Genomic DNA, 27,359 nt, shown 5'->3' with positions numbered 1-27,359 from the left:
CGCAAAACTAAATCCAGAGAAGACACATATGTTATCTCGTTTAAGATGTGGCTTGAGAAAGGGTAAAAAAAATACACAAAAAAGGTTGCCCAGCCTCGATACCTAGTGTCAGAGTTGCATGTACCCCATGCACACCGTTTGACCATTTTAAACTTAAAATGACAAGAAAAAACATATAAAAATGATTGATAACTGACTAACTGCATTGCATTTCAATGGACATGTAAGCAGAGAATGTCCAATGTATTGGGTTAGCTATGCGTACTGTGATTGGCTCTTCGTGTTTGGGGCCGTGGTTTAGCCATAGGTCAATTGGGGCAGAGGTTACATGGCAGGCAGCAATTATCACAAATGGATGAGTTCAAACCGACTGAAAGACATTTGATTAAATCCCTTCCTAACCACTGTGGTGCCAATGACATACATCAGGGCCTAGCTCTAGGCAAGCTGGGCACAACCAGCACAGAAACAAAAACAGACACGTATCATCTAGATCAGGGGTCTTCAACTAAAATTGGTGGAGGTCCAGTAAATGAACCATCTGCACCAGCCGAGGTCCAGACAATTATGTACTGCTTGTAAAAACATAAATTGACCGCTTTCGCCAGACTAAAGAAATTAGTGTAAATATTTATTGAACAAAATATAGTGTTATCAAGTATATTGAATAATGTTTCTTCATATGTATAAGCATAAATAATCCTTCACAAAATGGATTTCATTTTAATGCTGTTCTGTTACTGTATGTCCTTTCAGTTGATTGGTACAAAATATCTACATTTATCCAGTAACAATGTCTGACAAAACTATGAAGGGAACAGTGCAAAATGCATTCATCTCTAAATCTGCAAAACACACATTCATTTCCACATAACAACTTAAAAGGAAAACTAAAGTGCTCTTTTCTGCTAAACTGAGAATTACAATCACAATCAATGAAGACAAACCTCTCTGGCTTAATCAAATCATATCACGTTACTTTCATTCTCATTTATTGTCTGTACTTAAAGGAATAGTCTACTCAATTTCAATATTAAACTATGTTATTACCTTAATTAAGAATTGTTGATACATCCCTCTATCATCTGTGTGCGTGCACGTAAGCGCTGGAGCGCGCTGCGACACTTCGATAGCATTCAGCTTAGCCCCATTCATTCAATGGTACCAATCAGAGATAAAGTTAGAAGTGACCAAACACATCAACGTTTTTTTTTATTTAAGACGAGTAGTTATACGAGCAAGTTTGGTGGTACAAAATAAAACGTAGCGCTTTTCTAAGCGGATTTAAAAGAGGAACTATATTCCATGGCGCAACAGCACCCTTGGGAGCACTTTGACTCGCCTGAAAAGTCCGCTCCCCTTCTCCCCCTCATAATGGGAGAGGGAGGGTGTTACTGCGCCGAGTCGAAGTACTCCCAAAAGTGCTTTTATTACCTCTTCTTAGTTAAGGTAATAACATAGTTTTATATTGAAAATGAGTACACTATTCCTTTAACTAAATGTAAATGTTGAACTCTTCTGCTTCAAGTTGCACTGGTAAAAGATCATCATCAATATCATTCATAAACACAAACAGGTAAAAGTAAACTGCCAGTTTTGGAAAACTGAAAAAGTGCAGGAAACCATTTCTCTCTTAATTTGTACTGTTCCTTCAAGTCTATAAAAATGTAAATAAGTTCAAAAGACGAAAGAATAAAACGTCCTAGTTAAAAAAAACTATGTTCATTGATCATTCTTGACATGTTTTTACTTTTGATAATGTTAACTGTTAAATGCTGACTTGCAACTATACATTGAACCAAAAATGCAGCATCCACGCACTCCTTTACTATTTTCCCATCTGTAAAGGGCTTGTTATGCTTTCCTAAAATCCACTGTATTTTCAGTGAACACTCATAGATGGCTCGATGACGCATAGCTCGTTGTTTGGCAATTGAGTGTGGGTCGCTCATACTGGGCTTTTAGTTTATCTTCTGGGCATTTATTTTTCGCACCCTTACCTCGGACTGCTGAGGGTAAGTTTCTTCAAAGTGTCTTTGTTTAGTTTCGTAATGGTGTTTAATGTCTTCACTTTTGACAACCGCAACAGACTCGCGAGCAAGATGAGGCTCTCTGCTTTCTCCCCTGCACACCTGTCTGTGACTCTGTGACTGTTCGCGCTGGCTCCGCACTCGAAACCTGTGTTGATGCAGGACCCATATAGCGCTACTGGGCTGACCATATATGTGCCTGGAATAAATAGGATTTTATAATAACGTTAAATAGCCTTTGCTATTTATGTATTTTATTGTGTTAAAAGTCTTTGCGGTCCGGATGGACGTATCTCGCGGTCCGGATTCGGACCGGGGTCCGCCAGTTGGGGACCCCTGATCTAGATTCACCTGTAAATCTTCTAAAGCAATAAGCCAGAGACAGATATGGCTGCAACACAAGGGAAAGCTAATACAAGTGAAAATCCTGGTTGTAGTTTTTAAATTAAGCTTCTCAGTACAAGCTGATTCTTCTAACTGACGTGAAGAGTCTGTAATGCATTAAAGTCTCAAACTGGTTGCACACCCACAGCATTCATACTGCTCGCTCAAAAGCTGAAGCAGCAGAACGATTGTTTCGGTGCTGGGCCAATTTTTGCTGCACTGCTTGTGCTCAATTAAAGTGACAATGCATTGTTTATGGTTTGAATGCTTGTGGATTGACGCAATAAAGTGACAAATTACACAAAATTATGTATGTGATGTCTAATGTGTTTTCAACTGTCACCATGACTTTCAGCAATTTAAAAAAGCAAATATAAAAACACCTTTGGCAGACGTTTTTTTGCCAAAATCACAAAAACGATCTTTGATATAAATCTAGCTTGAACTGATGATTAATTGTATCATGCATATCGTCGCTGCCCGATGAAACTCATGTAGCCTATGTCCAAAATGGTTACTTTTCAGGAAGTGAAAAAACACCGTATTTCAAAAGCAGTTGAATGTAGCGTTGTCATACTTGGTACGGCATCTTTATATGTAACCATATTCTTGCCAGTGTAATGATATGATCCACATTTGACCAAAATTGAGTTTAAATGGACATACATGCATATTTTACAGTAACGCACACAAAAATATATTTTTTAAACTAAAACAGCATATAAAGCAAAAAACAACAAAAAACTCCCCAAAATATTATGAGTATGAATTGCTCTATCTGAGGCTAAAGTGGATCGCACACCGGCCGTGCAGCGCCGCGCCGTTCTAAAAAAATCGAACACATTGTTTTCTATGAGTACACGCCCACCGGCGCTGCCAGGTGCCCAGCTGACTCAGGATGTTGCTCAAATCCCTATCGCGCCACACAGCGCCACTCACATAGTTTAACATCAAATAACATCATATTTGTCCCAAATCATTAAGGATTAACATTGGCTGCTAACGTATATTTTGCATTTTGAAGTAGACGCTATCTGACGAAGCTCGCGCTATTTAATGTGCACTTCCGGTTTACAATACCTCCGAGTTGTCCTAGACGCGACTCGACGAGGCGCTGAGCTGTGCGGCCGGTGTGCGACCCCCTTGAGACCTAAACTCAACTGCCGCGTTCATATAATGACAATAACACATGACTCTAATGTTAAACTTGATATTAACAGCAATATAAAACATAACACCTCATAACTCTCAAATGTTCTTGATCAAAATTGTATTTATTGAACATTTACTTACTATTTACAGTGAAAGAGATGATCTTCTGCTTGAACTGCATCAACCAAAAACACGGTTCAATGTGTGCTGTAAAGAGGGGGAGGTATTCTCTATTTAACACCCTAGGAGTTAACAAACACCACTAACAAAACACTGTAGGAGTTGATTTTTTAAAAAAAGTGGTAACACTGTGTTTTGACACCAATTCTTTATTTTTATAGAGTAAAATAAAATAGTTTTAACTCAATTCAGTGTTAACTCCGAACTCTTTATATTTCCATTAACACCATAATTTTAACTCTGCTAAATTTGCTGTGTTCTTGGTGGTTCCGGCCTAGAAATTAAAACTGGATGGCAGAGAAAATTATCCTGCATGTATCCTGATAAATCAAGCTGTACAACACAGTTAGTGTTTTGTCTTGCTGTCACTGTAGTTCTTGTAAGCTGTTGGAAAAAAGAATACTATGGAAGTTAATGGGGCTCGTGGACAATTTGGTTACAACCATTCCTCAAAATGTCTTCATTCATGTTCATTAGAACAAAGAAATTAATACAGGTTTGTAACAACATGAAAGCGAGTAAATGATGACAGAACTTTTGACTGAGCGTTTTTCAATTTAGTTGAACAGATATTATTACCATTTTATTTTTAAAGACATATATTTTGTGTAAAAATGTTATTATTTAGGAGGTTCATGTTATTAAGCATGGTTGGTAATATTTAATTGGCAATTGTTGAAGAATTATATTAGCATGCACACAATATTTGCATGTTTTTGTTTTGTAAGAATATCTTGGTAATTTCTTATTAGAATTTTCTCATTAAAGATGTCATCAAATATATGTGTTTTTCTGTCACAGGACACTTCACTGGATCCAGGCGAAGATGTGGTGCTTCTTTCAGTTAACTTTGAAGATGCTGAAGCCACACAGGTCTTCCCAAAACTCTACCTGTCTCCCAGCATTGAGCAGTGAGTGTTTCTGTTATTATTTTCACAGTAATCTGATTTGTGATGGTGAAGACCTTTCAAAGTTTGCTTGAATGTCTTACCACATTTACCATTAAAACAGCACGTGGAAAGGCTTGCCTATAGTCTGTGCTGCACATAACAGCCTGGAAAATATGAGATTTTCTATTTATTTGCTATTACAAAGGGCATTATGGGAGGGAACGTTATTCTTCTAAAAAAGCATTTTAATTGGACAATAAGCTAATGATAAGTCAGTTTTTCCAAATGGGTCGTTATCCCATTTTCCTTTTACTATAGTTTTTTTTTTGAAAATGTCTATTTTATCAAAATACAACTTGTGGATTAAAGGATAAAAGCTTGTATTGTAGAAAGGATGTGTTCATTGTTACACATTCTTTTGTGTTATCCTATTTAACAAGTTATGTGTTATTTTAACACATTATGTGTCATTTCGTGTTGCTTTTTTGTGATCTAGTAAATTAAAGGGACAACATGTGTTGTTTTAACACATTCATTTTAAGAGTGAAACATTGTGAACCATCATTTAATAATATGGTTTGAATTTATATTAAGAATCAAAAAGCATCTATTGTTACTTTGGCAGTTATTAATACACTGCCAATATGAGAATTACTCACTTATGGCATGTTTTTTTATGTAAGAGATTCAAGTGCATGGTTCATGACACACCTTATCCAACCACAAACTTCGTAAAATGAAGCTTCTTCTGCTATTTACTTCCTTAAACCCCGAGGGAATTGAGAATTGGTGGTAAAACAATATACTGTTTACGCAATGGACAAAAAGAGACATTATTAAAGGGTTCAGTTAGTGTGGAACTCATAATTTTACAGCTACTGTTTACAGTTTGTGCAGAAAATGTAAATATAAATGTATGTGCAACACAACTGATGAATATTTGATATAAAAGACAAAGAATCTTTCTTTGTATGACCCTGAGTGCAACAGTCACCGCCCGCCATATCAAGTTATTTTTAGATTTTTTATGAAACATATCAATTATTAAAATAAACTAAATGTCTTTAAACAACATTTAATCAAAAAGTAGAAATGTAAAAAAACACAAAATAACAACAAAAAATAATAAAAAACATATTATTTACACATATCACCAATAGCAGATGCAAGTACAAAGGCTTTGGTTTCTGTCTGGAAGCTTTATAAGAAACTACGGCATAATGCATGGTTTAAATGGGGCTAAATAAAGTGAATTTTATGATTAATATCTGTTTACTACTGTAAATAACAGTAAATAAAAAATGTTTTCTTACTTAAAATAAAATACTTTGTTGAACCATTGAAGAGTCAATTAAGAGAAAATGCTGCCCTGCCAATGACAGGTTTTTACACAATCCATATTTCCGCTGTTATCTACTAGATGGGGCTCTTAGCCAGCTTACAAAACATACTCTATGGTCATTAGATTCACTGTCTTTACCTTAAGAAGATTACTTCTTGTTGCAGTTTTAATTTTGTTCTGGGGGCTTAACACGCACTCTTCTACCACGCTTCAGCTTCATGCAGTATTCAGCGCAGATTGATCAGTATATGACATCAAAGTGTCGCGAGAGCGTTTCAAGACCAGTGCTTACTAATTGCTCACTTTCACGTCATACGCCATTCGGTCTGTGCAGTACTGCATGAATTCAAACACCTACTGGCTTATCAATATGCACAATTGTCACCAGGGAATTACAAGTTAAAATAAATCACCCTTAGTGTAATGTCAAAATGAATATCAGATTTTGTCACTTCTATAAAGACGCATTTGGTAAATTCGACCTCTGCTCCAGCATAGTTTGGCAAGTTCAAAACTCTGTACAGAACATCTTCAATAAGAAATTGTTAGACTGTCAGTTGGCTTGTTTTACTGGAAGGCAGGACCTCTAAAGCAGCCGTAGTTGCACTTTCACCCATTCATAGTAACAGAACTGCATAATGTTTTTAAAATCTACTGTATAGTCTTGGTTTAACTCAACATGTTCTTGTAATCAAAGCTATATAAAGTATGAAATAAGCAATAGAGATTCACATTGCTAGGTTGCCCCTATTTCCTCCTGTCCTTTGTAGTAACTACCATAGGACAAAAGATCACCTTACAGAAAAAATGAAGGAAACTTCAGTGTGCCCCCACAACAGGCAAACGGCAGCTTCTGAGTGCCTAATCATTTTTCTGTCTTCTTTCACTCTCTGTGCCATCCGATCAAATCAATGTAGCATTAGAGATGAAAGCACAAGCCTGTTTTGTTTTCTCTCCAGCCATGTCAGCATCTATCTGTCACAGCTACGCTTTCTCCACCCTGTAACATTAACTAGGGGTTGAATAATATGGAACCACACAGGGTTAACATTGCCTTCGCAAATGCATGTTAGCGGCTCAGTCTTGAGAAAATTATGAGAAGGGACAGCCAGGCGATTTTGTGTCTGTAAGGTTTTTTCTCAAAGGAAGAGCCAGAGGGATAAAGGAATGCGTAGGAATGTAGAAATAGACCTTCTGAGGATATACTTAAAATATGAAAAGTGCTTGAACAGGTACACAGAGGTTTTTGATGCCCACTTTTGTATGCAGTATCTGAACTTAATGCTTAATGTTCACAAATACCACACAAGTACAATAGTAAATCAGTGAAGCAAATGTTTATACAAAAAAATAGGAAGAAAAATAGACTTGTTCTTGTACCTGCATCTGTATTGGGTTTCTATAGACTTGTATAGGTGTTGCCAGATTGGGTGTTTTTCCCGCTACACATTAAGGCCTGTTTAAAGTGTGTTTTAGCCAGGTTTTCGCCTGGAAGACTATAGAAATCTGGCACCCTATTAATGACGTTAAACTGAGAGAGTGTGCCGTTCACAAGCACCAGAATGAACGAGTTCACAGTAATGCAGTACGTTCAATTCACGTTTGCCCAAAATATGAACGAGTTCATGAACTTTCGTTCAATGAACTCGTTCAGGCACAACACTGATGAAACCGGGAGGCTTCTGTCTGTCGCATAGACATCAGTTTGTTTCACAACTCTTTTCACCCAGAAATAAATGGAAGACATTGGCGAAAAGGTCCATGTTCCATCAGTAGTTCAATAATAATATTATGAAGCGATGAGAACACTTTTGTGTGCAAAAAAAACAGAACAAACTTTTTTTAAATAATAAAAATAGCTGCCTCTCATTGGCATGCACAAACCTCCTCGGAGAGAAGGGGCGGACGGACAAATAAGGGCATAAAAATACCACATCAAAATAACAATCAAATGTATTTTTACAGACTTTAAGTGCAATCAAGAGAAGACGCTTCCCTGCCAATTACAAGTTTTTATGGCAATCCATATTTTTGCTATTATCCACTAGGTGGTGCTCTTTCAAAACAATAAAGCATTCACTCTAGAGTTGTGCCGATAGGCACAATAGTATCGTGTTTCGACGACCGTCAAATATATTGCTAATAGCAGGCTTTCATGACAATAGTTGGCGATGGTTATTATCATCATCATCATAGTTTCACATTAACATGCACATTGTGTGCTTTTTTTTTCACATTAAAGGGTTTGTGGGCTTCAGTTTGCACGAGAGAGCTTGTAACCCGTGCGGATTCCTTCTCGCAAGCACCTGGAGGACTTAATGCACCCGTCTTAGCTGAATAAAAAATGAACAAATAAATAAATGAGTAAACTACTGCCACCCCGCCACCCCCCCACCCACCCAATGATTTTACAGGCTGAAAATAGGATAATCCCAAAATGCAAAAGGCATATCATAGGGCCTAATACAGCTCGCTCAGACTGGAGATGTAAAAAAAACACAGATCAAGCTGTCACCCCATATCCAAAAAAGTCTCAGGCATGGTCTTCCAGTGAAAACTACATTTGCTCCAGGTAGAGGAGCTGGACGCAGAGAGATCCATGGGGGAATTAAACAGAGAGAAAACGCAGCAAAGTAAGTCCAACTTGTTGGTCAGGCCTTCTGTCACGGTTGTGGTGGCATGGAGACAGGCAAAGAAGATGAGAATGTAAACAAACTTACTTTTACTAAAAGCTTAAACAAAAGGATAAAATAAAGAACACAACACTATACTTTAAGGGAACAGAACTAAGGCAGTAGTATAAATAAACAGAATTGATGAGGAACTAAACAAGACAAAGGTGAACGGAGTAATCAAACAAATGAGGAACAGCTGAGGATGATGAAACATAATTAATTAATTGACACACAATGAGAAATCTAGGAAAAACAATATAACTAGAGCAAGACTATTACATCGTCAGCATGGGAAAAATGCAAAAATATACTATTTTAATAGTGTGTTGAAGTGTGAATGAACCACTGGGGTGATTTTCAGAATTTTCCTTTAAACATACCCAGGACATTCCTATAGCTCTCATCCAGGCTGGCACAGAACATGTCATCTTTCGCCAGCCAGTCATGTGGCTGTCCCTGCAATTCCGTCACAGAACCAGACAAAGAGTGAGTGGGCCTTAAAAAAGAAGAACCAGATTTTTTCAACCTGCCCGAGTGAAATAAAAACCCTCCCAGGAATGTTTCTCTTGTACCATCTCTCTTACACATCCAATGTTTAGCCGCCGTATCGTTCTCTCCAAACATGCCTGCTTTTGCACTGATGGCTATTCTCGACTCCCACACAGGAGGCTCCTTCGGTATGCAATGGTGCGAGATTGACTCCTACACATTTGTCTATGGTTTGATGAAGCACTGAACATTTTTTTTCACTTTTTGATACACTTGTTGATTGCGTGTTTTCTGTTTAGAAGATGCCTGTTTATTTTTTCTGTTTCATGTTTTTGTGGAGTTTGTTACGTGTTGTCTCATTTCTGTGTGGTTCTTGTTTATTCTGTACTGGAGTCCATAAGAACATTTGCTCTTTAAAATGTTAACCTGAATTATTTTCTTTGAACCCCCCCCCCCAAAAAAAAAATGAAATAGCCAAACTAAAATAGATACAGTTTATGAAGCCTTTGCACTAAAATCATACGTTTGGTCTCATTTGAAAGCAGACACTTGGAAGTTTATTAAGACATCAAAATTAGTTACTGTCATCATGAAAAAAGTTGTTATAAAGAGCTTAAATGATAAATTTTCAAATAACTCCACAAAACATATGAAATATTATTTTATGAAAACCTAACTGAAACTGGCCTTTGAGCGATCAAGATTCAAATCGGTTTCAAATCTGAAGATGATACCTCTAAAACTCTAAATGTTTTTTAAAACCATGGCTCAAGATGGCCATTCCTGAGCTCCCTGAACTTTCTGCCTGGCCCAAGATGGCCGTTCCTTAGCTCCCTGAACGCTCTGCCTGGCACAAGATGGCCGTCGCCGAGCCCCGTGAACTCTCTGCCCTCCCCAAGATGACCAGCCCCAAGCTCCCTAAACTCTTTGCCACAACTAACCTGTGGCACCACCCTGGTCTCCAGTTCCTCCTGGGTTCCTGAAACCACCAGCACCACCATGGTTTCCCGATCCACCCTGGATCCTGGTTCCTGCCCTGACGGCTCCGCCCTGTCTGCTCTGCCCTGAACTCCTGGTTCTTGGCCACTACATGGTCCTAGCCCACCTTCCTTCCCCTAGTTCCGCCTCCGCTACACCACCCACCAGAACCATTTGTTACTGCGGGTGCATCTGGAAGCCACTCTTGGGGGGGGCGCTCTGTCATGAGTCTGTCCTGTTTCCCTTGTCAAGTCCTGTCATTGTCTCCCATGTCTGCAGTTCATTGTAGTTCTTTTGTTCATTGGTCTGTGTGCTGATTGTTCTTCAGGTGTGTATAATTACGTTTTGGTTTCAAATGTACTATATTTAAATATAATATCATATTGTAAACTACTGATATTACCTTATGAACTGTGTTTACATTATAAATTGTCATTTTTCATACAATTACATTTTACATTATGTGGAAAATTCTTATTACATAAAAATTATTACATTATGAACTCAAGATTTTATTACATTTTGAAAAATTATTACAAACATTTCATTAAATTATTAATTTACATTATATGCAGCTGTTTCATTCTTCTTAGCTATTACATTATGAGTTGCTGCAAGGGACCCAAACCATATGTAGAGACCCATAAGTTTTATAAGACTTATTTGAGACCACTTATTCGATCCACCTACCCAAGTAATGGCACAACAACACCCTAGCAATGACCCATTACACTCAAGCATAGTGCTGGTGAATTTTGAATTGCCAAGCAACTTGGCTGAAGCAGCTCAATTGTTATTGTAACAGTGCGACTAAACTGTTTTATGATGTTTTTTCAGATTTATGGAGAATTGACAGCTAAAAGTGTTTTGAGCCATGTCTCTCCCCATGTCCTGTTTCGCTTTTAATAAATAACATGTCTGTGCATTAACATCATTAAACAGTCAATGAATAAACTTCAAGTGTTGATGGAAATGAATGACATTTTCATTCTTGCAGATTGGTTAAGATTGTTTCAGCAAAGGTAATCTTTCTGTCAGTCAAGGGCATTGTTGATCTTAACTCAACTGACAGTGTATTCTAGTCTCTATTCTTTATATTCTGAAAGAATAATTGCAGAATATAAGAAATTGTATTTTTTTCAGAAGCGCATTGTTATCTTCCGTCAAATTCTATCAAGAGATTTTCTCCATTATTTCAGCCACATAAAAGGCCCCTTTTAGTCAAAATAAGTATCTTAACAGGTATCTCGAACGTTAGAGGCATCAATGGAGGTTCTCTTTCTAACACATGTTTACATCACAGCCTGTCATGTCATCTCACTCTATATTCATCTGTTGTGGTTTGGAGTAACAGTTGTCTTAGAATCTGTTTTTCTTTGTGGGTTTTATTGTCTCCTCCTTGTCTCCTCAGTGCAAAATACCACCTGCCTTTTCACATACATGTATAAACCAGAAGCAGATTATATTGTGCTTATTTTAAATATGCAGATGCACTAGTGTAGAGCAGTTGTCTAATTATTTTTTTTTTATTTCACTGTAAATGCTTTTGATTAAAGCCTTTGTCAGATGATTGAATATGATATAAATTGACAGGTGATTCACACAATTATTTCAAACACAACATGTCTACGGTGTCAATTTTGAAAACCAGTTTAATCAGATAAACATAGTGGCTTGGTGTCACAGATGAGACGTAGCTAAAGCCAGGACTAGGCCTTAGTTCAATTAAAATGTTTGAGCATCTTTAAATGCCTTGGAAAAAGACATTACAGGTGTGCATCTTGAGATAAATTAAATGACACTGGCATATTTTAAGATCTGTCAGTGCAAGTTATTTTCAGTTGAAACAACTCAAACATGTATCTTGTCTGTGAAAACGGGGGAATATCTAACTAATACCTAATCATTCTACAATTATTTAAAGCGGAATTAAACTCTAGACATTTTAGCCTGTTATCACAAGTAATTTATTTCCATCTTGCATTTTACATGAGAAATGACTTTTTACATGACTTTTTTATGTGGTTTAAAGTCAAATGAAGTCAAATTGGCATTACAAATTTCAGTTGTATTGTATGAGTTGTATTATTAATCCTTATTATAAACATAATGCTGTGAATCGGGGTAAGGTAAAGCGACTTACTTGCTTCGTTTACTTTTATTTTCATTTACTTTTTGTTCCTTTTTTTCCTCTTTTAGTGCACTTGGAGGACCTTCGGCATTACATATACCAGCATTTCCCAGTGGAGGCTGTCTCATTGATTATGTGCCTCAAGTATGCCATTTACTTACAAACAAGGTAAAAAAATCCCACACTTTACTATGTAATTATTACTGATAATAGAATGACTCTGGATACTCCATCAGCTTAAAGTAGTACAAGTATGGAACTGGTGGGTTGTGACCTAACAGGGCTGTTCTCAAAATAAGGCCATGGACAGGAACAAAAAACTGTAAAGTTAATGTACCAGATGCCAACTTGTACCAATTGTTTACAATTCCCCTGTCCTTTAAAACTGCATTAAACACTTGCAGCTATGCTAAGCATGTTCTGGCCATGTGTTGTACAAATGCATGATTGTTTATTGGTATTTGTGCATCTTTAGACAAGACCCATGCCAAATGGAAATACGACAGAAAAAAATATGACTGTCATTGGCCTGAGGATTTACAGACATTCATTTACCCTGTCATCTCTCTTTTGGCATCACACCTTATATCCACATAGACAGCATGAATAATCAGGCATTCCATTTTCCACATTATGCCCTAACAGAGCCCACCAGCTCTTCAGGACACACTCACCTGAACTGGGGTCACTCATTTTGGTGAAGTATTTGTAAGGGTGACAACTTGTGTACATTTTCCCCGTTTGTGCGTGTGTGTGCGTGTATGCGTGCGTGCGTGCGTGCGTGTGTGTGTGTGTGTGTGTGTGTGTGTGTGTGTGTGTGTGTGTGTGTGTGTACCTGGTAATTATCATGTATGGGTCCCCATAAGGCTGTATTATATCTATAAAGCAGTCCATGACCCCATTCTAAAATTAAATTGTGTGTCTTTAGGGCTGTCAATAATCAAATTAACTGCATAATGTGCAAATAAATTCAAATCAATCACAAAGTTTGGGCTAAAAAATGTATCCCCAAAAGCTCATTTAAAATCATTGTGTTAGACTACTAGCTTTAGAAATATTATTTCTTGATTCAACATTGACTTTATTACGCACAAATAAAGCCTACAGTCACAATAAAGAATTTCTATAACAACAACATATTGTATTCATCTCAAGACTGTATCTCAAGCCTAGTACATATAGGCAGCATAACATTATTGGCAATTTTAAAGTATAATTTATAACAGAAAAGAATATGAGCATATTTTTTTAATCATTTTGGGGTGACACACGCTGTTGGTTTGTACTCTGATAGAAATTATACAACATTCCTTATGAACATTAACCATAGCTTTACTACAGGTAAAAAAAACATGTTTACTATAGTTGTATAGTAATATTTTAATAGCTTAATAGCCATCATAATATAATATCATATAAAAGGTGGTCTCATATACAAGAAGATATTAAAATAACCAGTGTTGGCAACGTTACTTTAAAAATGTAATTAGTTATAGTTACTAGTTTCTTCTCAAAAATAGTAACTAAGTTAGTAACTGTGTTACATCATTATAAAAGTAACTAATTACCAGGCAAAGTAACTATTGCATTACTTAAAAAGTTCAAATATCTCAAATAACTTGGATGCCCCCTATATTCAATTTGTTAAATAAATGAACTGGACACTAAAGAAAAAAACACACATTTTGTTTGTGGCAGCATGTGATGATGTGAGGTGCTTAGATCAGAATTACAGACGTGGAGAGACTCTTTACTCAGCATAAGTTGCACGTTAGGTAAACATTCTTGCTTTTCACCTCAACGATGGAAAAGTCATGCTTATTATACTTTGTGTTTGCGACGGCTACCTTTGAGTTTTTGTACTTGCCACCGCTCTGTTGTTGGGGACTTGGACGGACTGCAGCGCAAGGACTGGGCTGCCTGTGAGTGGCTAGCAGCACCCGCTGCTCGTTGAGTAGAGAGAGTGATACATGCTCTCACATCAGTCTCCAACCATGCCAGAAAAGATCGCTAGATTTGTCCTAGTCACTTTTTTAAAATAAAGTCGTTAAAGGGGTTTAGAAAGTTGCTAAATCTAGCAACAAAGTCACCAAGTCTCATTTCAGTTTTCTTTAAAGCGCGACTCTGATTCCGCATGTTTGCCATTATATTAGTGTAATGCAGACAGATTTAAACTGTGGTAAAAAATTTTGAATTCATAAAACCCTTTCAAATGCAGATTGACCACTCAAATTAAGAATGCATATATCAGGTGGTATATACCTGGAGCAGTGTCAAGTACAACTGTCATGGAAAAAAGAAAAAAACACGAAATGGTCACCCACTGCTTAATAAAAGTCCAAGTATATACACTTAAACAATAAATAAAAAACATCCCAGCATGCTACAAATTCACAAAAGAAAAAAACCCTCACAATTAGTAGACAGTCAGGGTGGCTACTCCTGAATAGCTGTAAAAATCAATCCCTCGCGGAGATCACATGACCTGCTGACAGAGTCAGCTTGAGTCTGGAGCTCCTCTCTCCTCTCTAACCTTTAAAGGACAATGGCTAAACATCAGCTTTTACTATCGTCTCAGAGAAGAAACGTCTAAAAGACCCGGATGACGAGAAACTTGTGCAACATGGTGGCTAACGAGCTAAAGCTACAGCATGGTTCGAGAAATTCTCAGGGAGGAGATTCAACCTATGGTAGAAAGAACCGGCTCTCTCGAAAAAGAGATGAACGCGATTAGCAACAATTTCAGGCTGTGGTTATGCTACAAGACAAGATGGCGAGGCTGGAGGATAAGAGCCAACAAAGCAACCTGCATCTTGTCTTAAAGAGGGGGAAAAAGGAAACGATTCTGTGGGTTATCTACAAGCTTAGCTGCTGATATGGATTCCGGCTCTTCAAAACAGTAGGTTGGAAATAGAAAGAGCACATTGAATTTACACTGGCGATAGCAAAAGAAAGGCCCCGCGAACACTGATTTTCAAACTGCTACGTTTCCAACCTTCTCCACTTCTACCCGGACTACAGTAATCAAACTGGCACTCAAAGCCAAGAGATGAACTTATCCAGGAAGAAGCTGACCCACATAGGGATCTCCTCCTTTATGATCTACCCCTCCGTAGTAAAGGTAATGCACCACGGATCAACCTGCCTTTCCATATGGTCCTCCGAGTTACAGGTACATCCCTTATGGGATTGGCTAGAACTTAAGATCCCTACCAGTGGCTTAGTATTAAGTCTATGACTCAACTCTTTGTTCTCAATATTCATCTGTCCTGGCCACATATTCCTGGGAACGTGAAGACCTAGCCAAACCCGACTGGGATAATGTATGGGGAAATTGCTTCACTGCCTCTAAGAATCTGGCACACCAGATGATCCACTACAAATCTATTAATAAGTCTTATCCTACCCCAAGTGTTTTGTACAAGATGTGGTTTAGATCTGATTACTCTTGTCATATTTGTAATAACTCCATTATTAGGTGTGTCACGATTGTCCACGATTCAATTCGATTCTCAATTTAAAAAAAATTTTAAAGACAAAAAATGCTATGCCATTATTATTTATTATTATTTAATAGTTTCACATTAACATGCACATTGCGTGCTTTTCCTCGCATGGGGGTTTGTGGGCTTCGCAACGTGAGAAAGCTTGTAGAGAGGACTCCTTCTTACACCCACATGGACTTAATGCGCGCGTCTTGGACTCCTAGCATCTGAAATAAATCCAGCGCGTCATAAGCAGCTGCGCTTCTGTGGCTCACATGCACGCGCTATTGCATCTTTCCGAAGTCTAAACATAAACTAAAGTAGTAATCCTTACGTATTTGTTCAGCTTTATGCGTTTCAGGTGAGCTGAAGCAAACTATCCCTTTTGTTTAAAATATAACCCACTGCATCTTGGCGCCTTTCTCACTCTTGTGCACGTGCAGAGAGCTGCGCTCTGTTTGAAGTCAGATCACTAGGTAGTAATCCTGTTTATGATATGCATTTCAAGGAGTTGTAGCAATACATCCCTCGTGTTTAAAATATAAATCACCTTCCGCTGAACCAATGTTTTTAAAGGCACCTCAGAGAGTTTTTCCCCACAAGCCGACCGGACGTGACATGGGGGCATCGACAATCCCATTTTTTAATTCGAAGTTCAAGGTCGTGACTTAACTTCGATCGATTTAGATTTAAAATCGAAATCATGACACCCTTATCCATTATAGGTTTATATATACACATGTTCTGGAAATGTCCTAGAATACTTTCCCTATGGAAATCTATGGATTCCCTATGTATCTTCCACTCTCTCGGACCTTTTGTATATGGACATACCCAAGGACCCATTACTTCTCCTGTTACTAGATGATTCAAATGCTAATCAAAAAAGGATACTCCTGGCAGCCAGTACGGCTGCCAAAAAGACTATTCTGAAATTGTGGCTTGAACCATCCATCTCTCCAAACTTCATCTAGATATCTTTCCTCAGAGGCATTGTTCTGTTAGAATGCACCACTGCTAAACTCAATGGTGCAAAGGATCGGACTATCAGAAGCTGGGAAGAAATGGCAGAAATCCCATTGGACAAATTGAAAAGCTGATACCATTTTAAATGACTGTAAGGGCTCTGATCTTAATATCCTACTCCATATTGTTTTATATTATTTTCTTTTCTGTACCATTTAACTCATACATTTGTCTATATTTGGACGTTACATGTACACACTGTGTTTGGCAGTAATCATGGTATCTGTTGTATATAGTTTTGATTCTTTTCCATAAAAAATACTGATCACAAAAAATCAATCCTTCAACATGTGCAAAAAACAAACCCCAAGTTTTATTAAACTTTGCAAGAGAACCATGTATCAGGCACCTAACTTTTTCCAACTTAAAAAACTGAAGATGTCCCTGATCCCTGAAGTGAGAAGGCGGCGCAGGAGACTTCCACATCAATAAAATCAAATGTCTAGCCAATAAGGAGACAAAGGCTAGGAAGTCAGCTTTATATTTAGGAAGCTGCAAAGTGGGAGGTAAAACCCCAAACAAAGCGCTCTTGAAAAGCACCCCCACTCTAGCCCAAACCATGAGAAAACCTACTTTCACTAAAATGGTTGTTTTTACGAAACCATTTAGAGTATAAGCATAGTTATGGTATCATTATAGAGAAGACACTTTGAGCTTCATTTTCCAGGTTTCAAAATTAGTTAAAAATTAAAAAAGTTAGAGAGGCTGAAGTACATTAGAATAAAACTTTTTTTCATAACATCTTTTTTATTACTAAAAAACTTGATGAATATGCAGTTTTGTTCAAAATAATAGCAGTACAATGTGACTAACCAGAATAATCAAGGTTTTTAGTATATTTTTTATTGCTACGTGGCAAACAAGTTACCAGTAGGTTCAGTAGATTCTCAGAAAACAAACAAGACCCAGCATTCATGATATGCACGCTCTTAAGGCTGTGCAATTGGGCAATTAGTTGAAAGGGGTGTGTTCAAAAAAATAGCAGTGTCTACCTTTGACTGTTCAAACTCAAAACTATTTTGTACAAACATTTTTTTTTCTGGGATTAACAATCCTGTGAATCACTAAACTAATATTTAGTTGTATGACCACAGTTTTTTAAAACTGCTTGACATCTGTGTGGCATGGAGTCAACCAACTTGTGGCACCTCTCAGCTGTTATTCCACTCCATGATTCTTTAACAACATTCCACAATTCATTCACATTTCTTGGTTTTGCTTCAGAAACAGCATTTTTGATATCACCCCACAAGTTCTCAATTGGAATAAGGTCTGGAGATTGGGCTGGCCACTCCATAACATTAGTTTTGTTGGTTTGGAACCAAGACTTTGCCCATTTACTAGTGTGTTTTGGGTCATTGTCTTGTTGAAACAACCATTTCAAGGGCATGTCCTCTTCAGCATAGGGCAACATGACCTCTTCAAGTATTTTAACATATGCAAACTGATCCATGATCCCTGGTATGCGATAAATAGGCCCAACACCATAGTAGGAGAAACATGCCCATATCATGATCCATGCTTCACTGTCTTCACTGTGTACTGTGGCTTGAATTCAGAGTTTGGGGGTCGTCTCACAAACTGCCTGTGGCCCTTGGACCCAAAAAGAACAATTTTACTCTCATCAGTCCACAAAATGTTCCTCCATTTCTCTTTATGTCAGTTGATGTGTTCTTTGGCAAATTGTAACCTCTTCTGCACATGCCTTTTTTTTAACAGAGGGACTTTGCGGGGGATTCTTGAAAATAGATTAGCTTCACACAGACGTCTTCTAACTGTCACAGTACTTACAGGTAACTCCAGACTGTCTTTGATCATCCTGGAGGTGATCATTGGCTGAGCCTTTGCCATTCTGGTTATTATTCTATCCATTTTGATGGTTGTCTTCCGTTTTCTTCCACGTCTCTCTGGTTTTTCTCTCCATTTTAAGGCATTGGAGATCATTTTAGCTGAACAGCCTATCATTTTTTGCACCTCTTTATAGGTTTTCCCCTCTCCAATCAACTTTTTAATCAAAGTATGCTGTTCTTCTGAACAATGTCTTGAACGACCCATTTTCCTCAGCTTTCAAATGCATGTTCAACAAGTGTTGGCTTTATCCTTAAATAGGGGCCACCTGATTCACACCTGTTTCTTCAAAAAATTGATGACCTCAGTGATTGAATGCCACACTGCTGTTTTTTTGAGCACACCCCTTTCGGCTAATTCAACTAATTGCCCAATTGCACAGCCTTAAGAGCGTGCATATCATGAATGCTGGGTCTCATTTGTTTTCTGAGAATCTACTGAACCTACTGGTAACTTGTTTGCCACGTAGCAATAAAAAATATACTAAAAACCTTGATTATTCTGGTTAGTCACATTGTACTGCTATTATTTTGAACAATACTGTATGTGTGAAACCTAGAAATGCAATGATCCCAAAGCCACAAGTCTAAAGAAGTTATGTTTCACGTTTAAGGTCAATGAACTAAGAATGTCAAGAGCAGCTGGAACTGAGACATAGATATTGGACACATATAGTAACAAGTCATCGGCATATAGGGAGACCTTCTCTTCAAGACCATATCTTGTTATACCAGTGATGTGTGGCTCTGAACAAAGTGCAATAGCCAAAGGTTCAATAGCAACAGCAAATAAAAGAGGACTACAGAGGACAGCCCCAACGAGTGGAGCGGTGCAAAGGGAGATAATCTGAATGGGTGTCATTAGTTCTGATTGAAGCCACAGGGGATTAATAGAGCAACTTAATCCAAGAAATGAACTCCTGGCCAAAACCAAATTTCTCCAAAGTGTAAAAAAGGTAGTTCCACTCCACCCTGTCAAATGCCTTCTCCGTGTCTAATGAGATTACGGCTTCCGGCCCCACTGACGTAGACGAATTATAAACAACATTGAGAAGTCGTCTGAGATTAAAGAACCCATGCCTGTTCTGGACAAAACCTGTTTGATCAGGGGAGATTATCAAAGGCAAAACTGATTCCAGTTGCAGAGCTAATAATTTGGACAGAAGTTTTACATCTACAGATAAAAGACTAATTGGATGGTAACTAGAGCAGGAAAGATGGTCCTTATTCTTTTTTAAGAGTAAAGGTATGAAGGCCTAATGTACAGTCTGAGGTCACTTAGAGTAAGTAAGAGATTCATTGAACATTTCTATCAAAACTGGTGCTAATTTGTCAAAAAAGGTCTTGTAAAACTCGGTCGAAAAACCATCCAGGCTGGACATTTTTCAGACTGCATAGAAAGTGTTGCCCGTTTAAGTTCCTTTATGGTGATTGGGCCTAGAGTTCTCAACGGGTTCGGGTCAAAAATATAAGCAACTGAGTCGGATCATCACTGCTGTTCACCGTAAAGAAAGTCTGGTCTGGCTGCTGCAACATGCATCACAGAGAGGGGCGGGGGATAGCAATAAGCTCCGGTTGCGGATCTGCTTCAGAGCAAATCCGTTGCGGATCCGCCCCAGAGCTTATTGCTATCACTGCGTGCACGCCTGTTGCCTGGAGAAGAAGAGATGGAGAAAAGTAAACTTGCTGCACGTGAATTCACCGTTGCTTGCTACTACAGGAGGAGACATGTACGGGTACATGTTTGAGTTCCTTTAATTTATTATTGTGTGATTTTTAGGCATATTTATATAGCCTATATTTAAAGTTTATTGTTTCAGTTGTTTGTATTGTTAAAAGGCGTGAACATGATAGTATCTGCTGGTCATGAAAATAGCCTACGTGTATGAGAAAAAAAGGCAGGGGGGGGTCAGCGGCGTCGGGCCGCAGGTCGGGTTCGGACAGATAATTCACGTTGATGTGTTGGGTTACATCGGGTCCGGGCTTTAAAAGCCACGGGTCGGGTCGGGTCGGAATTTTCAGGCCCGTTGAGAACTCTAATTAGGCCCTCTAACTGCTCAGTAATATTAGCATCTACCTTAACCGACTCCAGTAAGTCAAAAAAACTATCCAGGGCTGACAAATCAGACCCAACCTCAGAAGTATATAAGAGGAGTAAAACTGTTTGATCATTCAAATTGATCAAATTGATCATCAAATTAATCATTAATTTTTTTAAGATCGGTTGTGACGCCAGAAGGAGTATGAATTTGTGGAATCTGTTGAGAGGAGGAAGCCTGTAGAAGCTGATGGGCCAAAAGTTTAGTTGCCTTATCCCCAGATTCATAAAAACAATATTTAGCCTTAAATAAGAGCTCCTCAACCTCTTTAGTGGAAAGAACGTTAAACTCAGCCTTATATATGTTAGGGGATGGGGAGGAAGCATTGATATTATCAAGCTGGGAGATTCGTAACCTCAATTTCTTTCATTGTTTTCCTTTGTTTGTTCTCATATTGCTGCTGTAGACTCCCAGAGAAGGGAGGCTGAGATCCCTGGAGTTCTGTTGGTAGTAAGAAAAAAGTAAATTTGATTAGAGACATCCTCACTAGATAACAAGCACGCATTGAGATGCCAAGGGGGCATGTACGTTGGCACTCCTGTATGAATAGCTCCAATGTGGTCGGAGCATAATCTGATATTAGAATAGTACACTCTTAAGAAAAATGGTTCTTCAAAGGTTCTGAAACGATGGTAAAGGTTCTATATAGAACCATAGCTTACTGAAGAACCCTTTTTTCCCGAAATGGTTCTTTGTCTTGGCAAAAGGTTCTTTATTTCCCTCCTTTTTTGTTTTAAATTTAGTCAGTTATTTTCAAGCTGCCTCCTGATTATTTTCACCTGTAAAAGCTCTGAATCATCAGTCCTGCTGAACGGCTTGCAGACCAACAACACAAACAGGTAAGAGAGTAAAATAATCATCATTTACTGTTAAAAAACATTTTGAAAATTGAAGTTTAGTGTGTTCTTATTGTAATTTATTTATTTTATAACAGGTAAACTTTATACTGTAAGCTTCATTCCCTTTATAGCAGGTAAGCTTCATACTGTTTTAAATGATATATTTAAAGGACTCTGCTTTAAGACTTAGGATAATGATTTGTAAAGTGTTAAAAAGCATATACATGTATATTGTACATTAAGTTCATTAAACTAATTATGAAAAGAATGTGGTACAACATGTGTTTAGTTTTTTATTGATATTTCAGAGTTTTCGTATGTGAGGTAATCTTACTGGGAGTGAAGGCAGTGCGTATGACCGCTTGATATGAGAGACACATCCTGCTTTTAAAGGTGATGTATGCATGTGTCTTTCAATGATGACATTAACACTCTGGGGTCGATGGCGGCGCGGGTGCCGCAAACTCTTTATTTTTCAATCACTCCGCAAAGAGAGTTAGATAACTTTGCTGATTTTGGACATACAGATATGATTTATACATCATTTAAAACGTTAAAGTGTCTAGTTTTTTTTCTGTCCACTCCCAATAAAAACATAATGTTTTGCTTTTCGCAAAATTAAGATAATAAACATGATGCGCGTTTTGTTCTCTCTCCCTCAGTGAAGTCCTTTCAGAAACACGTCAGAAAAATTAACTGTAACTTAACGAATACTTGTCATAGAAACAAAAGATACATGTCCACAAAATGCTTGGAATGTCTGCTTTTGGAAGATGTAAGTGAAATCGAAAACAAATATTGTAATTCGTTGTTAACTGTCTTAGAAGAGTGAGATGTACCGTCTTTCTTGTGTTACTGCATTATCTATAATGAGCCACGCCCCGCTCCATTGAAGAGAAGAGCAGAGATCATCCATATTCATTAGTCAACCCCAGTCAATGGAGTCTCAGTCTCTGTGGCCATTCAGTGCTGTGTTGAGTTTTAATCCAATTGCTGGTGACATGACATCTACTTGTTTACTGACTCAGACTGTAACTTAAGTTATCTCCAGACGCGAGTGTGTGTGCTTCATCAAACAGACGCGATCGACGTCCAAACGCACACACAAACACACGATACCACATATTTGACGCGCTTTGTGGTATCATTATAAAATATGCGATTGTAAACATCACATCTACTTGTTTACTCGCGCCTAAAGTTATCTCCAAACAGACGCAAGTGTGTGTGCTTCGTCAGTGACGCGATGTTCAAACGCACACACAAACACACGATGCCTCATATTTGACGCGCTTTGTGGTATTCTTATAAAAGGTGCCATTGCAAACATCACATCTACTATTGTTTACTCGCGCATAAAGTTATTTCCAAACAGACGCGAGTGTGTGCTTCGTCAGTGTGACGGGATCAATGTCCAAACGCACACAAAAACACATGATGCCTCATATTTGACACGCTTTGTGGTAAAATTATAAAATATGCTCTCTCGCCTGTAAATACAAGTTATCTCCAGGCGCTTATGTGTTCTTTGTGCTTCCGTCAGACGCGGTTGACGGCCAAACGCACACACAAACACACAATGCCTCCTATTTGACACACTTTTGTATTAAGACGCATCTAAACACATCTAAAACCCTGTTTGTTCACGTATATCTCTGCACAGTAAGTTTATTTAACGCAGGATCACGCATGGGAAGGCATTTCTTTTGTGTTGCTTTCACAAACAAACACGTAACAAGGCGTCATCTTACTGCCTAAAGGCTCATTATGCAGCTCATTATGCAAGTGTTTTGTTCTTCAGCTGTCAATCACAGATTATTCAAGAGCTTCCAGCCTCCTTGCATATTGCCCTCCTAACCAAAAAGTGACTTTGAAATTATAAATCAATATAATGTCTTTTGTAAATGAGTAAGCAGAATGATTTTCACATCATTTTAAAGAAAAAACTCTAGACTACTAGATCCTGTTTTGAAAAGTCTTGGGAAAACATGTTTAGTATGGGTTTTTTGGACTTATATCAGTCACTTAAAAATGTAGCTTTTTCAAAAACCACGCTTAAACATTTTTCTCTCAAAAATACAAACATGTACATACATGTTGATCATATAATATAGTAGCCCAGTTTGTGCTGAACACAGTGTTATAAGACTTTTGCCATTATTATGTTTTTAAGCAACTGAAAAAAGCACAAATGTCAGTGCATGTCAAAACTTCTCCAGGGCACTAAAAACCCCTTAGACTCCAGAGGGTTAAATAATAATATTTATTTACTGTTAAAACATCTTGAAAATTGAAGTTTTGTGTGTTTTAATTGTACTTTATTTATTTTACAACAGGTAAACTTTAAGCTTCATTCCCTTTAAAGCAGGTAAGCTTCATACTGTTTTAAATGATATATTTAGGGGACTCTGCTTTAACAATGATTTAGGATAATAATTTGTTAAAGTGTTAAAAAGCATATACATGTATATTGTACATTAAGTTTATTAAACTAATTATGAAAATAATGTGGTACAACATGAAGGCAGTGCGTATGACTGCTTGATATGAGAGACACATCCTGTTTTTAAAGGTGATGTATGCATGTTACTTTCAATGCTGGCATTAAAATAATAGTTATTTACTTTTTAAACATTTTGGAGATTGAGTGTGTGATCTTGTGGCACATTTACATGTAATAGCAGAATTACTTATTATTTTTGTCTCTTTTAGGTGGATCATGAGTGAAGCTCTGCAGGTCGGCCATTGACTTGATAACAGTGGTTTATGTTTATTCAATTTATGAATAAATCTCTCGCCAACCATTCACCTATTTACTGACAAAGCAGGTAGCTTGAGCAGAATCATATTAAAACTTCTGTCAAATCATGTTTTACATACAGTATGCAAGCAAACTTCAGGCTAATATTAACTTGTTTTGTCTCTATGTCTTATCCTTTCTCACATGTCCAATAGATCCAAATCTTGTTCAGCCTGATGCTCAACCTTGTATAATGATGACCACTGCAAGGTGATGGAAATCTGCGTCTCAAGATCAACATGACGATAGCAGACCATCTCTTATCTTACTCTTATCTGACTAAATGTTCAACTTCATTGCCACAAAACAAAGAATATTGGATGGAGTATGTACTGTACAATGATCCAGCAAACAAAATAATATGGACTTTTTTAGCGAGATTCTACAAACATTGACACAATCCTATTGACTTTTATTATTAACATCCCATTCATTTGTATTCTATGCCATTTATCTGTTTGTGCTAAAGTGAAAGTAATGTCATAATATGTTAATATTCAGTATTTATTATCATTTGCATGATTTGATGTCGCATATGTCATGATTTTATTGATTTCATGTTATTGTTGTCTATTTAGAATGATTGTCTTTGCCAAATTTTATTGTTCATTTATTTAATTTTGAAGCTGTCATTTAACATCCATATCTTATTTGAGTAATGATTTGTTATATTTGCATAATAATTCACATATTTATTTTGATTGTGATTTTAATGCAGATATTTATTATTGTATGATATCTCATGTAATGAAAATAAAGTAAAAGTATTTTTCTGATGTCTTGAAGTTCTATTTTTAAACTGTTAAACCTTATAAAGTGCTATAAATAAAAACAAAACAAAAATATAAACAAAAATAATCCTCCTGACTGCTGATAAATGAAAGGGTTCTTTATAGCACCACTGAGGTTCTATTAGGGCTGGGTGATTTGTCCCCATAAAAAATCTGAGATTTTTTTACGATTTACGATTTTTTTATTACGATTTGATTCGATCCCCCCCCCCGCCCCCATTTAAAACAAAATAATTGCAAACTGTATATATTTTAAAAATATATATTTATTATATTTAATTAAAATGCATCAACAAAAAATTGTGAAGGAAGGAAGATTTGGCAAATGCAAAATGTATGTCAGTGTTTCCCACAGATCTGAAATTTACTTGTGGTGGTAGCTGGTGAAAAGGGCAATCATTATAATCCACTGACAAAAATGGTCTACTATACATGTGACACAGAACTAATAATGTGTGACACAAAACAATACTTTGATTTATTGAACATTAATATTAATTTCACATTATAGTTCATTAATCTAACCACCCCAAACTTTCTTTGCCATAAACAAAGCTGACACTGTTTGTCAAAGCACTACTAAAACACTTAATGTTTTTGCACTGATATATGAAGCAATTTGATGACCCCTTTTATCAAACTCAATATAATACAATACTATGTACAGTATATTAATAGACAGTGCAGGTTTATAGATTATAAATGTGACTGATGTTATAATTGTAATAATTTCTATTAGATAGGCACTTTTACTGCTTCTGCTTTCTATTTCTCTTTTGCCGATTAAAAAAGCTTAATCCACTCATTATTTCAGATTTAAAAGTCTACTTGCTGTCCCGATGGTAGGCTTTACATTACAGCTTTGCGTTTTTTATATCCTGAGTCAGCTTGAGCTTTGCTCGTTCAGTGCAATGGGCTTGACATTAGCACTGCTTTTTGCTACAATCTCTGTGCAAACTTTTTAGATTTTAGAAAATATATGGTCTATTAATAGTAAGATTATTAAAAAATGGGATAAAGAAAATGCAGCGCGTGGTCTCAACAAGAGCCAGTTGTTATCACCATAGAAACTGGAGGCACGCTGAAACTGCACTCGAGCTTTAGCGCGGTAGCGCTCACGGCCGTTCTCCGATCGACTCTGGTTTTACACACAATATTAATCATACTTGGGACCCTAAGTAATAAACTAGGATCGACCCGGACCAGACTGACCATTTCAAATATAAACCCGGAACCGTACGGGTCCTCTCAGTGAAGAAAGACCTCTAATGGTAAAACTCTGATCAAGTTCAGAAACATGGAAGGATACATTGTGACACTGAGCTTGCTTTGCGTCGCACCCAATTCATTGAGAAACAAAGAGCACGTGAACGCACACTCAACGGAAGAGACACAACATGCTTGCACACAAAATGAAGCCAACATGGATGCTATAAACACATATGCACATAAGCATATGCGACCATTTTGGTCGCAGTGGAGTTCCCTGGCTGCTCAGTATGTGCTGCAGTTGATCCAGTTTGCCGCGCTGGATGATGAGTTTATGACGCGCTGGATGATGAGTTTATGACGCGTGCATCTTCACGGGCTCCCTCAACAAAACACGGGTCATCCAGTCGAGTTCAGAAAATACGGAAATTCGTAAAGTGATTTTTTTTTCCTGGGCGGGTCGCAATTTACCAGGGCGGAATGCCCAGTAGAGCCTATGTTTGGGAAACACTGTATGTACTGCGCTATACTGCAGAGGGGGAGAAAAAATCTAAAAAAATCGATTTTTTTAAAATATGAATCGATTTGACCTACCAACTCGATTTTAAAATCAAATCGATTTTTTTCCCAGCCCTAGGTTCTATGTAGCACTTTTCAAGGCAAGGTTCTATATAGAACCATCTAAAAAGGGTTCTATATAGTACCAAAAACGGTGCTGCTATTGTTACGAGCTGAAGAACCTTTATTAGGTACTATATAGAACCAATTTTCTTAAGAGTGTATCATAAGAGCAAAAGACTGAACCAAATGGAGAAAATGGTTGTCCATGTGAAAAAAATCAATACGAGAAAAGGTGTGATGTACATGAGAAAAAAAAGAATACATTTTACCAGACGGATTAAGAAAGTGCCAAGGATCAGAGACCGAGACTCATCCATAAAGGATAATATGGACTTAGAAGACTTTGAGGGCACTCCTGGTCTAATAGAAGAATGATTTAATACAGGATTAA

The 27,359-nt window shown here is 37.4% G+C and overlaps 1 protein-coding gene and 1 long non-coding RNA gene across 4 annotated transcripts in view; both read left to right on the top strand.

Moving 5' to 3' along the window:
• The window catches only part of LOC141365292 (BRISC and BRCA1-A complex member 2-like), a 204,982-nt gene that overhangs the window by 159,371 nt on the left and 18,252 nt on the right, over positions 1 to 27,359 (top strand). For both annotated transcript variants that reach the window (XM_073869480.1, XM_073869481.1), the window contains exons 7-8: positions 4,548 to 4,657; positions 12,320 to 12,419. In XM_073869480.1, the coding sequence (XP_073725581.1) occupies positions 4,548 to 4,657; positions 12,320 to 12,419 (210 nt within the window). The remainder of the gene's footprint in view (positions 1 to 4,547; positions 4,658 to 12,319; positions 12,420 to 27,359) is intronic.
• Positions 20,884 to 25,908, top strand: LOC141365291 (uncharacterized). 2 transcript variants are annotated; one of them, XR_012370528.1, is made up of 6 exons: positions 20,884 to 21,547; positions 21,643 to 21,681; positions 21,856 to 21,940; positions 23,884 to 23,915; positions 24,260 to 24,375; positions 24,503 to 25,908. It is a non-coding gene; the product is annotated as an uncharacterized lncRNA (long non-coding RNA). The 2 variants fall into 2 exon arrangements; XR_012370529.1 differs by lacking the exon at positions 23,884 to 23,915.

The sequence above is a fragment of the Misgurnus anguillicaudatus genome, chromosome 7, assembly GCF_027580225.2.
Source record: "Misgurnus anguillicaudatus chromosome 7, ASM2758022v2, whole genome shotgun sequence".
NCBI lineage: Eukaryota > Metazoa > Chordata > Actinopteri > Cypriniformes > Cobitidae > Misgurnus > Misgurnus anguillicaudatus.
The sequence above is the reverse complement of the archived record's forward strand: the minus strand, read 5'-3'. Positions and strand labels throughout refer to the sequence as shown.